The sequence below is a fragment of the Meles meles genome, chromosome 19 (assembly GCF_922984935.1).
Source record: "Meles meles chromosome 19, mMelMel3.1 paternal haplotype, whole genome shotgun sequence".
NCBI lineage: Eukaryota > Metazoa > Chordata > Mammalia > Carnivora > Mustelidae > Meles > Meles meles.
Genome location: NC_060084.1, coordinates 50347774 through 50363589, shown reverse-complemented (window position 1 = coordinate 50363589; position 15816 = coordinate 50347774). Strand labels below are relative to the sequence as shown.

The 15816-nt window shown below is 56.5% G+C and overlaps 1 protein-coding gene across 1 annotated transcript in view; it reads left to right on the top strand.

Moving 5' to 3' along the window:
* Positions 1 to 2844, top strand: part of SLC8A2 (solute carrier family 8 member A2) — a 29914-nt gene extending 27070 nt beyond the window's left edge. The window contains exon 10 of the mRNA XM_045989414.1: positions 1049 to 2844. Coding sequence (XP_045845370.1) covers positions 1049 to 1425 — 377 coding nt within the window. The 3' untranslated portion in view covers positions 1426 to 2844. The remainder of the gene's footprint in view (positions 1 to 1048) is intronic.
* Positions 2845 to 15816: the final 12972 nt, after the last annotated feature.

Here is a 15816-nt window from a genome sequence, read left to right as displayed (position 1 = left end):
GAGAGGGGTCCCACAGAAATAAGGTGGGGACTTCATAGGTACCATTTCGTGGGTACCATAGAAACAAAATGTTAATTACCTTCCCCTGGAGAAACCACGTGGAAGATTCCATCCAACTATATTAGTGGGCATGACAGGAACGAGTCTCAGTGAGTCTCAAAGCTTTAGCGAAGATGTGAGGGCAGAGTCACAACCAGACGTTGGAGGCGGGGGTGCCATGGAAATAAGACAGTGGAGCCTCGAAGTAGTGTGTGTCCCATGGAAGCACAATGGCCATGATCCCCTCTTCCCAAATAAACCTGAGGGAGGGTCCCTTAGAAACCAGGTGACCCAGACAGAAATTCTTACAGGAGTGGGAAGACCAGATGTGGGGAGCCGGGCACTTTTATTTTTTTCCCCATGTGAATATGTTCACCCGTCAGGTGGTGGCGCTGTAGGCCTAGAAAGCAGGTGGCGGGTCCCGCAGACTACGGTGAATGGTTCTCCGCTGCCCGCGTTCCCCCGGGGTGGGGGTGGGGGGTGTTGATAGCAACAGCGTCGCGGGCGGAGGGAGCCTGACACTTATTTTGTCCAGCCTGGTGGCAATGGGACGATTGGGCCAACAGAAAGTAGGCGGGGGATTCATGCGAGGCGGAGAGTGGCTCCTATGGAAAGCAGCGAGTCCCAACGAAAGTAGGCAGCAGGCCCCATCGAATGCAGAGACGGGCCCCGCCCCCAAATCAGACAGTGAGTCGGTAGAAAGCAGGCAGCGGACGGCATGGAATGTAGGTAGCGGATACCACTGAATGCAGTCAAGCCCCCTCTAAAGCAGGCAGCGAGTTCCCTAGAAAACAGGCAGCTGGTTCCGGGAGAGCAAGCGTAGGGAAGGTGACCCACTTGGCCTCCTGGGGGGGGGGGGTCGCAGGGGCCGAGGTGCAGCCGTGGGAGGCGGGTACGGCCCACCGCGCGGTCTGGCTCCTCGGGCCACAGGGATGGCGTCGGGTCTAAGGGAAAGCAAGCGGCGGGGACCGGCCGAGCCCCACTGACCGCTATGTCTCTGCCCCCGCAGACACGTTCGCCAGCAAGGTGGCGGCGCTGCAGGACCAGTGCGCGGACGCGTCCATCGGCAACGTGACCGGCTCCAACGCCGTGAACGTGTTCCTGGGCCTGGGGGTGGCCTGGTCGGTGGCCGCCGTGTACTGGGCGGTGCAGGGCCGCCCGTTCGAGGTGCGCACCGGCACGCTGGCCTTCTCAGTCACGCTCTTCACCGTCTTCGCCTTCGTGGGCATCGCCGTGCTGCTGTACCGCCGCCGGCCGCACATCGGGGGCGAGCTGGGCGGCCCGCGCGGCCCCAAGCTCGCCACCACCGCGCTCTTCCTGGGCCTCTGGTTCCTCTACATCCTCTTCGCCAGCCTCGAGGCTTACTGCCACATCCGGGGCTTCTAGGGTACCCCCCGCCCCGCCCTAGAGACTCGGCTGCCCCCGCTCCGGACCCGCGTCTCCTTCACCCCCCAGAGACTCGGCCTCCTCTCCTGGGACTCAGCCTGCCTTCCTCCTGGGAACTGATATCCCCTTCCTCTGTCCCCACTAACATCCTCCTTCTCCCTTCCTCTTCAGGAGTCACCCCGAGGGACCCGCAACTGCGGTGCATCCCTGTTAGTCACTGTCCACACCCCTGGGCCCAGTGCCACCTCGAGGCCCCGCCCCCGAGACCCGGTCCCTACCCAATGACCTTCTGGAGAATCTACCATCGGTCTCCCTAGACACCGAGGCTTTCCCTATCCCTTACAACCCTCTTCCTCTAGTGGACCACCCCCCAACCACCACCACCCTGTGCCCCAGGGCCTCAGAACCCTGCCCGCCCCCCAGGGGGACCTTTGAAGGAGGCTGATCCATCCCAGGATGTCCCTGATCTTAGCCCTTCTCCCCAAACCTCAGGGAGCTCTGTTCAGCCCCTCGGGGATGGGGCGGAGGAACAGGTAGGTGCGTGCATAAGGGGGCCACACCTTCCCTGATTTCTCCACTCAGGCCCTTGGGAGGACACTAATTCTCGAGGCTTGGAGAAGGGAGGGGAGAAGTTTGGGGTTTCAGAGCTGGAGGAGGCACATTTGAACCTGCAACTTCTCACATTCCAGCGCCCCCACTCGCCTCCACTACCTCTGAGAGCCCAGCCACACCTTGGAAGGAGGGGAGGGGGCCTGTGTGTATATATAGTGTGTTTGGGGGAGGGGGGACGCGGGAGGGTGCATGTCTTGGGGAAAGGGGGTGACAGACTTTCCTTTTGTGAGGGCAGCAGACTCCCCCAGCCATGAGAATTGGCTTTGGGGAAGAGGCCAGGAATCAAAGGGAGTCCAGCCATCTCCCCTGACAATCTAGAAGGCTCATTTTGCCCTCAGTGCCAGCCAATCCCGGCAGGACCCTCAAAGAGGAGACCGAGGGTCCCAGAGGACCAATGCTACAAGCCAGCAAATGCTGCCACATCTCTGCCTGATGGGGAGCAGGGGTGGGTGGGAGGGAGGGACTGGGGCCAGGGGGTCTGGGTGGGCATTTTTAACTTTGGAGGCCACCCGTCTGTTGGTAGGCCATCTGTATTTTCTTACTATTGTTTCCTGCCCAAAGGACACACTTGGGGTGTGCGATGTGCTGCCCACTGCTTGGGACCCTGAGGATCACCCTGCAACTCCCGTAACACCCTGCTTCCCACAGGTTTTTAGCGTTCTGTCGTCCTGTTGCGCATCACCCCAACACCCCAGACCTGTTACCCTCTCCCTTTTCTCTACTCCTAGCTCATCAGCACCAGTCGCTGTCTCTTCTCTGTGATTTCTGTAAAAGTTGCCATAAAAATTTGAAATTCTGCCTGAAAAACAGCCTGCCCGTGAGAAGTTGGGATTCTGGAGGAGGGAGCTAATGAGGTCTCTGGCTGAGACCTGGGCAACTGTGGAACAGACCAGGTACTCTGGGTTTTCCATGCCCCCCCCCCACCCCCGTCCTCTGAAAGGACACCCACCTGCACCAGCCATACTGAAAGTCCACACTTGCTTCCCGTAGCCACAAGCCCCCCTTCACCACCCAGTTTTCCCTAGCCACGCCCCTACGCCGCGCCCGGGAGCTTTCCCTAGCCACGCCCCTGCTGACCACAGGTACTCCCTAGCCACGCCCCCACGCCTCACTCGGGAGCTTCCCTAGCCACGCCCCCATCCCACCAGCCACAAGCTATTCCTTTTCACTGGCCATCCTGGGAACACAAAAGAGGATCCAGATTTGTCTGATCAGAGGAGCTGGGGTTGATGGCAGTTTCCTGAATAAAGCAAGTGATTTTTCTCAGAATCCTGAAATAGGAGGAGGGGTGTGGGTGTGCGTGTGTGCGCACGTGTGGAAAAGGGCACAGCCTATGTGAAGGTGTACAGACTTGTGAGTTACTGGCTTTTTCATACTCCTGCCAGTGATTAGCATGAATGGGGAATGGGGTGCCTGGGGGCGGGGAGTGGAGAGATCTCAGGAGACCTTATCAGCCACTCTAAGGAGCTTAGAATTTATCCCAAAAGCAAAGGGGGAGCTTTGGAAAGGTGTTAAAGAGGGGGCAGGCAGTTGACGTCTGATTCACATTTCAAACCTTCCTTCTGGCAGCCTGTGAGACTGGAGGCTGCGGTATCAGGGAGGAGGCTAGGGCAGCAGAGGAGGGTCCTGGAGTAGGGAGATCGAGGTGTGAAGGGGACGGTTTAGAAGATAATGGATCAGGCTGGATAAGGGGGTTCAGGGAGAGCCTGCCAGGGCTCTAGCAGGAAAAAAGTTGTGGGCTCAAATGAAGTAGCCAGGGAAAGCTATTAAGGGATTTAGGGGCCGGCAAGGTCAAGGGAAACAAGCGTGGGGGAAGGCGCAATACCCGGGGGCCAGCAGTAGAGGGAGCAGTTACCACCCCGGGCTTGAAGGTGGCAGTTAACCTGAAGCTGTTGAGCCTTGAAGCTGTAGGTTTAGGGAAGGGCAGGAGTGTAGGCACCACGTCCCACACTGAAGAGAGACCCTGAAGAGAGGGGGTCTGGAGAGTGAGCCCCACCTGGCTCTCCTCTCCTCCCACCCACCAGGCTCCCGCTGGCGCCTCCCATTGGCTGAACTCAACCGGAAGCCATGGTTTAATATTTGGTGCATATAGATCAGCCTCCCGGGGGAGATGGGTGAAGGGCGGAGACAGGGAGGGAGTCAGTGTGGAGACTCTCTTGCAGAAGCAGTGAGGTCTCTCCGGGGTTTGGGGAATGAAGGTGGGGATAACTAGGGGCGCCAGGTTTGGAGAACATGCCGGATTCAGGTGAGTACATGCTAAGGGTGATGCCTCCGGGACATCCAGGGAGATGTCAGGGAGGGGGGACATCCATCCCATCTGGGACAGAGATTTGAGGATCTGCTGGCAATGCCTTATCACCAAGCCACGGAGTGGGTGGGGCACAAGGAACGTGGGAGACCTGCAGATGGAGAGGAACATGCCAGAAATGTAGGTGGGAAACCAGGAGACTAGCACACCTGAAGCCCAGAGAAGAGTTTCCAGAATGAGCGTGTGGTTGACAGGGCTGAAAGGTGGAGGAAGGTGAGCAGCAGGAATGGACCTTGGGATTTAGGACTTGACAAGAGCAATTTGGAGAAGGATGTGGGGGAGGGGTCAGGCTGGTCTAGAGAGAGGAGGGAGTGGAAGGGGCCAAATGGAGGGAGAACATGCAGTCCCCTTCTAGGGATCACCCCCCTTCTACAGGTGTGGAAACAGGCTCGGAGAGGGGAAGCAACTCGCCCAAAGTCTCATAGTTGGAAGGTGGGGATGGAAGAGGATGAGGTCCAGAGCACCAGATGGGACAAGGACACTTCTGTCTTACCAGGCTGAGCAAAGACAGTGGGGGTAGAGGCAAGGAAATGGGTGAGCCTGGGCTGGAGACGATGAGTAAGATCTCAGCTTTCCAGAGAGCATATCCAGAGCTTGGGACGGGGATGAGACGAGGTCCATCCCATCCCAAAGTCACGATTCTTCCCCCATGCTAGGAGTTCCAAGGGAGTCAGCTGGGGAGTCATTTCAATTACTTGTCATGGCAGGAAGCAATAGCACAATGATTTCCTTTCTTCGTGCCTCAGTTCCCTCATCTGGAAAATGGGGATAAGAACAATAATGATGGGGACTAATGGCGCAGGGTTCTATTGAATTTTATATATATATTTGGGATAATACCAAGCACATAGAGCACAACAGATGGAAAGGTTATACTTTCTAGATATTTCCAGCTTGCCCACTTTTATAATTTATATTCTCTCTCTCTCCACCTCCTCTCTCCCTCCGCTCCCCAATGGCACGCGTGCACACACTCACATGCAAGCACGCACACACACGCACCAGGATGGCCATCCTAGGACAGCCCCAGAAGGGCAGAGAAATGCAGACCCCATATACACCTGCTTTGCCACCTGAGACTTGGTTCCTAAAAACCCAGACCCCGGGGAGACAAAATGGGGACTATCCCTTCCTCTCCCTCTAGCCCCCAGATTCTTTAATTCCGTTTATCCAGTACATGTCCGCTCTGTGCCTGGCCCTCTGCTGGGGCTACTGCGGTGACCACAATATCCCTGGGACGTGCTCTCACCCAGCTCACAGGGCAGTGGGGGACACATGCCAAACAGAATGCAGGAGGGGGCTGTCAATTTGGGACCTGTGAGTGGAAGGACTCTAGCAGAACACAGGTGGCAGGGAACTGGGAGACTGGGGATGCTCTAAGCCAGCAGGGTGTAGGGAAATGGACAAATGCAGGCCTCTGGGGCTGGCAGAGCTGAGAGCTAGTAATGCCCCAAGCCTGAGGGACAAGGTGTGGGGACAGTGACTTCCAGAAGCTGCAAGGATGGCCACATGGAGAGGGCAACCCCCACAAGAGCTGTGACTCTGGTATGGGCATGCAAGCGGACCCACACCCATGGGGCGGGGCCGGGCAGGTGGGAGGTGCGAGGGTGAGTGCCCTGACCTCACCCCAGGGCTCTAGGAGTCCTTAGGACAGAACCCTTGGATGCATTCCATGAAGCCATGTGGTGGTAGGCTGAATAACAGCCCCCCAGCAGGTCCTCTTGCTAACCCTCAGAACCTGTGGATAGGTTCCTTTCCGCAGCAGCCAGAGGGACGTCACCAATGTGATCAAGGCCGACATCTTACGAGACGTACAGGACACTGGCTTATCTGCGTGGGCCCTAAGTGCAACCACAAGGCTCTTCCAAAAGGGGGAGGGGGTGGCCACAGCAGGACCTGTGACGGGGGAGCAGAGGGTGGAGTTCCTGGGGAAGGGCTCAGGCATTTCTGGAAACTGAAGAGGACAAGGGAGCAGCTTCTCCCCTAGAGCCTCCAGAATGAGCGTCCATCACCTTGATATCGGACCTCTGGCCTCAAGAACTGTAAGGAGAAGTGTGTGTCATTCGAGGCCCCCGAGCTGGGGGTAATGGGTTACAAGAGCAACAGGAAACGAGTACAGAGGCTTGCTGAAGCCTCCTAGTGCCAACTCCCATCTCTCTCTGGACCTCAGTAATGTGAGCACACAGTGGAAACTTCTCGTATTTCTAGCTCCTAAATGCACTCACTATGTGTGGGGACGTTTCCAGCCTGGAAAGTTCGTATCCACCAGAAAGGAGCCACGGAACTCGCCTTCCCAGCCTCCTTCACAGCCAGGACTCAGAGCGTGACTTTGGTGCCCCCAAACAGACTCGCCAGCAGGACTCCTCAGCTCCAAAGGCGTGCCTGGCAAAAGGGGACCCGTAGGGGGTCCATGTAGCTGGTGAAGCTGGTGTGGCAGCAGCCCCCTCTGGCTTTGGGAGGCCTTGCTAGCTGCAAGAAGGGGCGCAGACCCAGAGGCAGCATCTGTGCCGGGGGCAGGCGCGGTTATGTCCCGGACCCCACAGCGGGGCAACCTGGGATGACGTCCAAGACCCAGATCTGCCAGGGGCCGTAGAGGTGGTTTCCCTGTTGGGTCTGTCATGGACATGGTTTGGGGCTCTTTTCTGGAGCCTTAGCCTCAGAACCAGCTCTCCAGGCCACGCAGTGCTTCTGGGAGCCCCTCATACCTTTTTTCTTAAGTTCCGTATAGTCAATTGTATTAGCACTTGCTAAATTCTGTTTGCCTTCCCTGTGGGAAGACTGTGCATTCCCAGGCCTTTGAGCTCAGTAGTGACCAGGTGACTTGCCGCAGCTAAAGAAAGAAGGCGGGAGTGACAGGAGGCCCTTCTGGGTGGAAGCTTCCAATGCCAGTATGTGCTCTACCGTGTCTCTTTCTCTTGAGCCATGATGAGCTATAATGTACGTAGCGACCGCTCTAACAGCCTGGGGTCCTAGAGTGAAGGTGTTATGTACCCTACTTGCTGTGGGCTTGTAGCTGGATCAAGAAATAAGTCTGGGAGGCTTGGCTGGCTCAATCAGTAGAGCACGCCAACTCTTGATCTTGGAGTTGTGATTCGAGCCCCATGTTGGACATAGAGATTATGAAGGAAGGAAGGAAGGAAAGAAAGAAGAGGAAAGAGAGAAAGAAAAGAAAAGAAGGAAGGAAGAGAGAGAGAAAGAAAAAAGGAAAGAAAAGAAAGAGGAAGGAAGGAAGGAGGAAGGAAGGGAAGGGAAGGGAAGGGAAAGGTCAGATCTTTATTTCATTCAACTGAGATTTGAGGGATGTTTGTTACTACATCACCCAACCTAAGCTGACACATACACTTGGCTTCTGTGGGATCAGTCAGTCACCTTCTGCCGTGTGCACCCAAGACCACAGACAGGTGCTGAGGGAATATTTTCACTGATAGTAGGTAGATGTGGGTTTAGATGTGAATAATGGGGATCCAAAAAAAAATTAATGGGTTAAATAAGGTAAGAGCTTATCTCACTCTTGTGTGACAGTCGCATCTGGAATAGCAAAACTATTTCACTGGGGCAATAAAATCTCAGGTTTCTTCTCTCTTGTTGCTCTGGAATAGCCAGAGTGTGGCCCTCATTGGTTTAACTCAGGATGGGCTCATGTCCGTGGTATCAGTCCAAACAGAAGGCTGGGGCAGGGAGGAGCGGTCTGGGATCCACTGCTCCCCGTAAGGCTATGACCCAAGAATGACACCTATCACTTCCTTCTGCATCTCTGTGGCCAGACCTGACTCACGTGGCCACATCTTGCTGTGAGAGGAGCTAAAAAAAAAAAAAAAATGTAGTTTTTGTCCTGAGTCATCATGCTTAAAATCTCCAAAGATGTTTCAGGAAAAGTGGGAGAATGGAAACATGCAGAAACGTTTGAGGGAGCGTGCGGTGTGGATGATGAGAAACTCGAAGCTGTCAGAGTAGGGGTGTGGGGTGAAACTGGTGTCAACACCAGAGGGTCCAGGACTCTTTGCATCACCTGTTCCGAGATCAAGGTCCCCAGCCAGACCCAGTCCAGACCCTCCAAACTGCCCCAAACTCAAAACCCTTATTTCCCCAGCCTCATCTTCCCAAACCGTTCCCCAAGTCCTTAGCCTGTTTCTCCCAAATAAATTTTCCACCTAAGACCCCGCCCCCAACTCTCTCGTGTCCCATTCCTCACCCACACCTGTCCCTGACCCTCCAAGCTCCCTGTCCTGGATGTTTGTGGTCACAGAGCAAACCACCCCAAGACTTAGTGGCTGAAAATGACGAGTCCATATCTTCTCCCACGGTTCCCTGGGTGGCTTGGCTCCCGGGGCTCTATGGGTTGACCTGGGGCATCTTTGCTTGGGGTCTGTCCTATGACCACAGTCAGAAGTCAGTTGAGGCTCCAGCGATCTGAAGGCTCAGCCCGGCTGGGCTGGTGTCTCAGGTAATGCACTCATGGGGCTGGTGCTGGCTGGGGGACTGAAAGTCTGGCTGGGGCTTCGAGCCCCTGACTCTCCTGATGACTTCTCTGCCTCTTGTCTCCTCTTGTCTCCCCACTGTTGTCTCTCCCCGGCTCTCTGTTTCCAAAGTTCTCTTTTAAGTTCTCTTGTCTTCTCCACCTCTCTCTTGACTCTGTCTCTCTGCTTTGTTTTCTTGATCTGTATCTTCCCTCCCTCTCTGTTTATCTGTTTCCAAATGTTGGCCCCCAACCCGAGCATGTGTGTGTGTGGGTGTGTGTGTGTGTGTGTGTGTGTGTGTGTGTGTGTGTGTTTCATCAGTCACCTATTGCAGAGTAAGAAGCCACCTGGAATTTGGTGGCTTGAAAAAACTCTGCATTATTTCTCACATTTCTGTGCGTTGACATCGGCTCTCTTGGTCCACGTCGCGTTGGCTGAGGTCATCACAGGGCTGTGATTCATTCGGGAGCTCGGCTGGGGCTGGAATGTGCAAGATGCCCTCCCTCGTGGCTGGCAGTGGGCGCTGCCTGTGGGCTGGGCCACTTTACTCCTCCATGTGGCCCCCCTCCTCCCCTAGCTGGTTGGACCAACTTCTCCACCAGGTTGCAAGGGAGACTCTGTAGAAGCTGCGGGGCCTTGGGTCATGTCTACCATAAGCCATTTGCAGGATTTCAGCAGGCAGGGAAGTCCATGCCACCTCTTTGATGGGTGGAGCGCGGGCCTAGGGGGTGGGGAAGAATTGTTGGCAGCCATTCGTGGCAGGCTGAATACTAGCGCCCCTGAAGATATCCATGCCCTCATCCACAGGACCTGTTGAATGTTACTTTGTAGGACATTCAGGTGGGATTTTGCAGGTGAGATTAAACAAAGGGTCTTGAGATGGGCCGATCATGCTGGATGACCCTGGTCTGCCTAAATGCGGTCTTAGGCATCCTTAAAAGAAGGAGGCAGAGGGAGAGGATACTAGACACAGAATGGGGGGGGGGTGTGAGAACGAGGCACAGAGATTGAGGATGCTGGCCCTTCAAGACAAACGTCACGTGGCCACAAGCTGCCGGAAGCTGGACCACAAGCCCCTGGAAGCTGGACCACAGGCCGCCAGAAGCTGGACCACAAGCCCCAGGAAGCTGGACCACAAGCCCCAGGAAGCTGGACCACAAGCCCCCGGAAGCTGGAAGCGGCAAGGAACGATTCTCCCCTGGAGCTTCCAGTGGGAGCGCAGCCCTTGCCGACACCTGCATGTGGGCTCAGTGACTGGTTTTGGAATGCTGGCTTCCACAACTGTGAGAGGATGAACCTGAGTTAATGGTAACTTGTAACGGCAGCTGCTGAAGTTAAAGGTAATAAATATGCTACCTTTAGAGCTAACTCATTATTGCCACTTGTCCCCTATCTTTTGGGTGTCTCTACATCTTGAACCCCTTTCTTCCTTTTTTTTTTTTTAATGAGGGGGGAGGGGGCAGAGGGAGAGAGAGAGAGCTCGCGCACAAGCGGGGAGCGGCAGGCCCAGGGAGAAGCAGGCTCCCTGCCGAGCAGGGAGCCCAGTGCGGGGATGGATCCCAGGACCCTGGGATCATGACCTGAGACGAAGGCAGTTGCTTAAGAACTGAGCCACCCAGGGGCCCCTAGATAGATTTATTTTAAAGAATTAGCTCATGCAACTGTGAGGGCTGGAGAGTTCAAAGTGTGCAGGGCAGGCCAGCTGGCTGGAGACCCAGGGGGGTAGTGATGTTGCAGCTCAAGCTGGAAGGCAGCTGAAAGTAGATTTCCAGCCTTCTCAGGGGACATCTGTCTTTTTCACTAAAGGCCTTCAACTGATTGGGTGAGGCCCACCCACTTTACATAGGATTATCAACTTTACTTAGTGTCTGCTGATTTAAATATTAATCTCATCTAAAAACACCTTCACAAGCAACATCTAAGCTGGGCAGCACCGTAGCCTAGCCACAAGGACAGATCTGATTCTCAGGGGATCTCTCCTCCCCTTGCCCACTTTCAGTGCCTATCCACCTCGCCCTTGCCTGGCCACCATTTAAGGCTGGGCTCTGCAGAAGCTGGCTCAAAGCAAGGATGGGAGGCAAGTGGCTTATCTGGGAAGTGATTCCAGGAGACCCCAGGGGTGGGGGTGGGGGAAGGAAAGTATTAAGGATATGTTGATTGGCAAGTCACCCCCTAGGGGCAACAGGGTCTCAACCCTGCTGGGACCGCTCAGGGATGGTGCAGAATCCTCTTTAGGGTGCCCGACCTCAGGGTGAGGAAACTGGGGTGTTTATCCACCAAGTCCAGACTGCTGATGAGCCGGCCTTCCAGGGCTTGGCTCCCAGCACTTCGGTGGGTGCAGGTGCCAGGGTGGGAGCTGGTGGCAGGTCACAGGGGCATGAGTGGGGCACCTTTGTCCCACACGGCCCTACCCTCTCCCTCGTCCAATGGGAAAGTGCATGGGCACTGAGAAGGGAGGCCCGGCTGTCCCTCCAGGGCACAGGGAAGGGCTGGCTCCTGGCTGTCCCTCTGAGGATCGAAGTCAGGGAGACCCTCCCGGCACTGAAGACTGGGGGAGAGAAGGGGTGGGCTTCCCAGGTCTCAGTGTCTCCTCGGGCTTGCCCTCCCCACCCCCTATAGTTGGCCTGCCTGCCCCCTGCCCTCTGCCTGCAATTTTCTCCCCAGGAGATGGAGAGAAGGAAATGTCAAGGATGATGGATTGAAAGGGGCAGTTGGGGTCAGTAGAGGAGGGGGCCACAGAACAAAGCAGAGACAAAGACCAAGGGGAGACAGGAAAATTAGACGGGGAGAGGGGAGCCCAGAGACTTTAAAATGCGGTGTGGAAGCAGATGGGAGAGAGAGGGAGAGATGGGGCGGAGATGGTACAAATAGTACTAGAGGGTCAGAGCCCCTTAAAGGCACGGGGTGCCAGAGAGCTGTGGACCAGGGAGCAGACAGAGAGGGACCAGAGCAGGGCCAGGTGGGGGTGAGGGAGGTATGGGGGAGACACAGAGACTGGGGAGAGTGAGGATGAGAGACAGAGAGATCATCCAGACAAAGAGAGACTGAGACAGAAAGGAAAAGATGGGGAGAGAGAGACAAGGGACAGACAAATGGACAGGGAGGCGTATGGGCATGCGAGAGGGAGAGAGGGACCAGAAGAACAGAGAGGGAGAGGAGGAGGGGGAAGAAGGCGACGGGGGGGGGGGGGGGGGGGGAAGAGGGCGAGGTGGGGGAGAAGGAGGGCAGAGAAGAGAAGAGCAGAGATGAGACCCACAAAGCAGACACTAAGGCACGGAGCGAGGCTGGCAGAAGAAAGCCGATTGGAAGAAAAAGGAGGGAAGGGACAGGAAAACAGGAGTGCGGTGGGGGGTGGGAGCCCTGGCCAGCGCCCCTCCCCCGCCCGGGTCAGGCCAGTCCTGGTGGCCTCTGCTGAGCCATGGCTAATGGTATGATTGCTTGGTGGGGCAGCAGGCGGCAGTGACAAATGAGTCGCCTGAGTCGCGGGCTCCGGTGATGGGTGATGGATGGGCCCAGGAGGCGGGGGGAAGGGTGGGGGCGGGGGGACTCCCCCTCCACAAGATAAATGTTTCCCTCTCCTGGAGCCAGACAGGGGAGGCGCTGGGGATTGGGGCGATGCATCTGTGAAGGGCCTGGGCAGAGGGTGGGGGGCGAGGGAGAGACACAAGAAGGCAGAAACCCAGGGCCACGGGGTTGGGGGCGTGGAGTGGGGAGGGCAGGGGATGAAGAAGGAGAGGAGAAGGGGGGGGACACAAAGGCGGAGAGACAACAGTCTCCAGAGACAGAGACGAGCTAGGGGAAGGGCGAGACAGAAAGACCATCCAGAGAAAAGGAGACACAGAGACAGATGAGAAGATGGAGGGAGAGAGAGGTGAGACAGACAGATGGACACATACCCAAGACAGAAAGAGACACAGAGGACCCTCTTTTAGGATCCCTTCATCCCTGCCCCTGAGCAAAGACACAGATCCTTGCGGAGAGGCTAGGATGAGGAAGGAGAGAGAGAGATGGAAAGACAAACCCCTGCGCTGTTGACAGAGGGGAAACTGAGGCAGAGAGCTTGTAGGACACGACAGAAGACAGGGACCCCCGAGCAGCTCCTTGCTCACTCCATCCATTTAGAGCTGACCATGGGGGATGCCCCCGGGTCCCTGGGAAATCACAGCCGCCTGGTGAGCAAAGCCCCAGAGAGGACAGAGCTGAGGGAGAAGGTCCTCCCAAGCCGAGCCGCCATGGAGAGGCTGGCGGCCAAGTGGGGGGAATCTGCATTGCAAGGACCTGGAGGTCCCCCAGGGCTACTCATAGAGGGCCTGATGGGCCAGGGCTAGAGAGTGAGAGCCCCTCCTGTGCTCAGGGCTCACCTGGGGGAGGGGGAGATCTGTGTCCATGCTGAGCCGCACACACTCCCCATACCTGTATCCAGGGGTCCAAACACCGCCTTCAGAGAAGCAGCCACACCAGGGTCAGGGAGCATGTCCTCCCCTACCCACCCCCGCCTGCCAGGATCCAGGCCTGGACCCCACCTGCTCCCTCCCCTGGGACACAAGGCAGCTCAGCTCTGCAGAGGAGGCCGGAAGTCAGAGAGAGAGAGAGAGAGGTGGGAGACTGGGGTGCCGAGTGTGTCTGTCTGTCTGTCTGTGAGAGAGAGATACAGACAGAGAGGGGGGCAGGGCAGTGAGAAAATTGCAGACCTCCTTCCTTCCCCTCCCTCCATCAGTTTTCCAGACACTCCTACTTTCCTCTTGCCAACATCTCGCTCCTCTCTTTAATTAAAAAGATTTATACCCAAGAGTCAGAGGCCCTCCTCCTTGTTTGGGGGGCTGGGGCGTCCTCTGAGCTCAGAGCAATGGCAGAGATGACTCTTGTCTCTGTCTCCCTCTCTCCCCCCTTCACCCCCCACCCCGTCTGTAACTCAATCTGCCCCCAGCCCTTCCCTGGCTCTCTCCAGCGCTGCTTTTGCCTGGTTCTCATTCACAACCCCCCACTGGCCTCCCTGGGACGCCCCACCCCAGCGAAAACACAGTCGCCTCTCTCCCTCTGTACACGCACTCCCCACTGGGACTGTGGCCACATCAGGCCACACTTCTTGTTTGCAGAGTCAGCTTGGGGAGCAGACCTCAGCGTACCCCCCAAGATGTAAGGCGAGCCTGGGCGTCCACCTCCCAGGCCCTCCCACCCTGAACCTCAGCTGAAGGCAGTTGTGGGGGGCAGACAGAAGAGCTTCGCATCTTTAATTAAAAAGTGATTTAAATTAATTTTCTGCTCCAAAACCCCTATCTGGGGGGCGGGGTGTGTGGCAGTGATGAAAGGCTCTCCCGGGGCCCCCTTACCCTCCCTTCCGCCTTCCTTAAAGGGCCAGCGTCACCCCAGGGACAGTTGCTCCCGAGAGCCTCGGGCAGTGCCCTCTGGCACAGGGGGCCCCAGAGTCAGCCAAGGCTCTCTGGGTCCTGGCACTCTCTGCTTTAACCGTGTCCCCTCCTCCCCCCCCCCCACCCCAGGCCCCTTGCCCGTCCTGCCCATGGGGAGACAGGCTGAGAGGAGGGGCCAAGGTGGGTCTGGACCCCGGGTTCCTGGAGGACACCCAGCAATGGCCAGGCTGGAGGGCTGGTGGTGGAGTCAGGGACAGAGAGACAGGGTCTGAGGTCCTGTGTGAGACAGAGTGAGGGAGTGGGACAAGGTGACCCAGTGAGAGAGACAGAGGAGGGAGGGTTCTGGGATGACACCGGCTGAGCCTGGGGTGGGAGAGGAGGGGACCTTCCCAGGAGTGAGGGGACCCCGGGGCCATCGTCCTGTCCTTGCCCTCCTCACAGCCCTCTACTCCCTAGCCCTCTCCCACCGGGAAGTGCTGCTGCTGTCCTAACCGCAGCGCCTCCTGCTTTAGCTGCCGGTCTCGCCCCTGCCCTGGGTGGTTTTGTTCCACTTCCACATGATGGGAGGGTGGAGAAGCAGATCACCGCAGAGCAGAGCTGTTTATGAGGGTAATAAAAATATCCTCAGCGAGGGGCGCTGAGCCTGGGTGGCTCAGTGGGTTAAAGCCTCTGCCTTGGGCTCAGGTCATGATCTCAGGGTCCTGGGATAGAGCCCCACATCGGACTCTCTGCTCAGCAGGAAGCCTGCTTCCTCCTCTCTCTCTGCCTGCCTCTCTGCTTAGTTGTGATTTCTCTGTCAAATAAATAAAATATTAAAAAAATATATATATCCTTAGCAAGCCCAGCAGGGGTGGGCACGCTGCCTCCGCCCCTCTCTCACTGGCACCCCCCCCATGTCCCTTTCTTTCTGGAACTCTGTCACCCCTCCTTCTGGATCTCTGTCCCCCTCTTTCTGGATCTCTGTTGCTGTCCCCCTTCCGTCTGGATCTCTGTCTCACTTCTCTCTGGCACACTCTCTCAGGAATGATGGTTGGGTAACTTTTGGGGGTCCAGTATCCCTTTATGACAATAGGATGAAAACAAGGGGCCCTTTCCCTGGGAAAGGAGCACAGGGGCACCTAGCCCACCATTTGCAATTTCAGAGCATTCACAGGCCTCCAGGATGTGCATCAGCATATCCTCTCAGGAATTTGAGGGCACCAGAAGATAAAGACCCCTAATGCAGAAAAAGCCAGAGAGATGATGAATCCGAGGTCTGTCTCTCTTCTCCTACCTGCCCTCTGCCGTGGTCACCCTTGCTGACCTCCTCACTGTTTCTGCAATGCACCAGACACATTCCTGCCCCAGGCCCTTTGCACTTGCTGTTCCTCTGCTTCTGGGTTCAGAAGTCCAACATGGCTCCCTCCCTCACCTTCTTCAGGTCCCTGCTCAGATGTTACCTCCTCTGAGGGCCTTCCACATCCCCTTATATCATCTGCTCTGTCCTTGTTCTGCTTTGCTTCAGAACACTTGCCAACTCCAGGCATTATTTTTACCCTGATGCACTTACTTACTGGTCTACTCTTTCCCCAGCCCTCCCCAAGAGAACTCAAGTGCCAGGGGGCCAAGAAGTTTATCTTTTCTCTCTGCTTCGTCTCCAGGACAC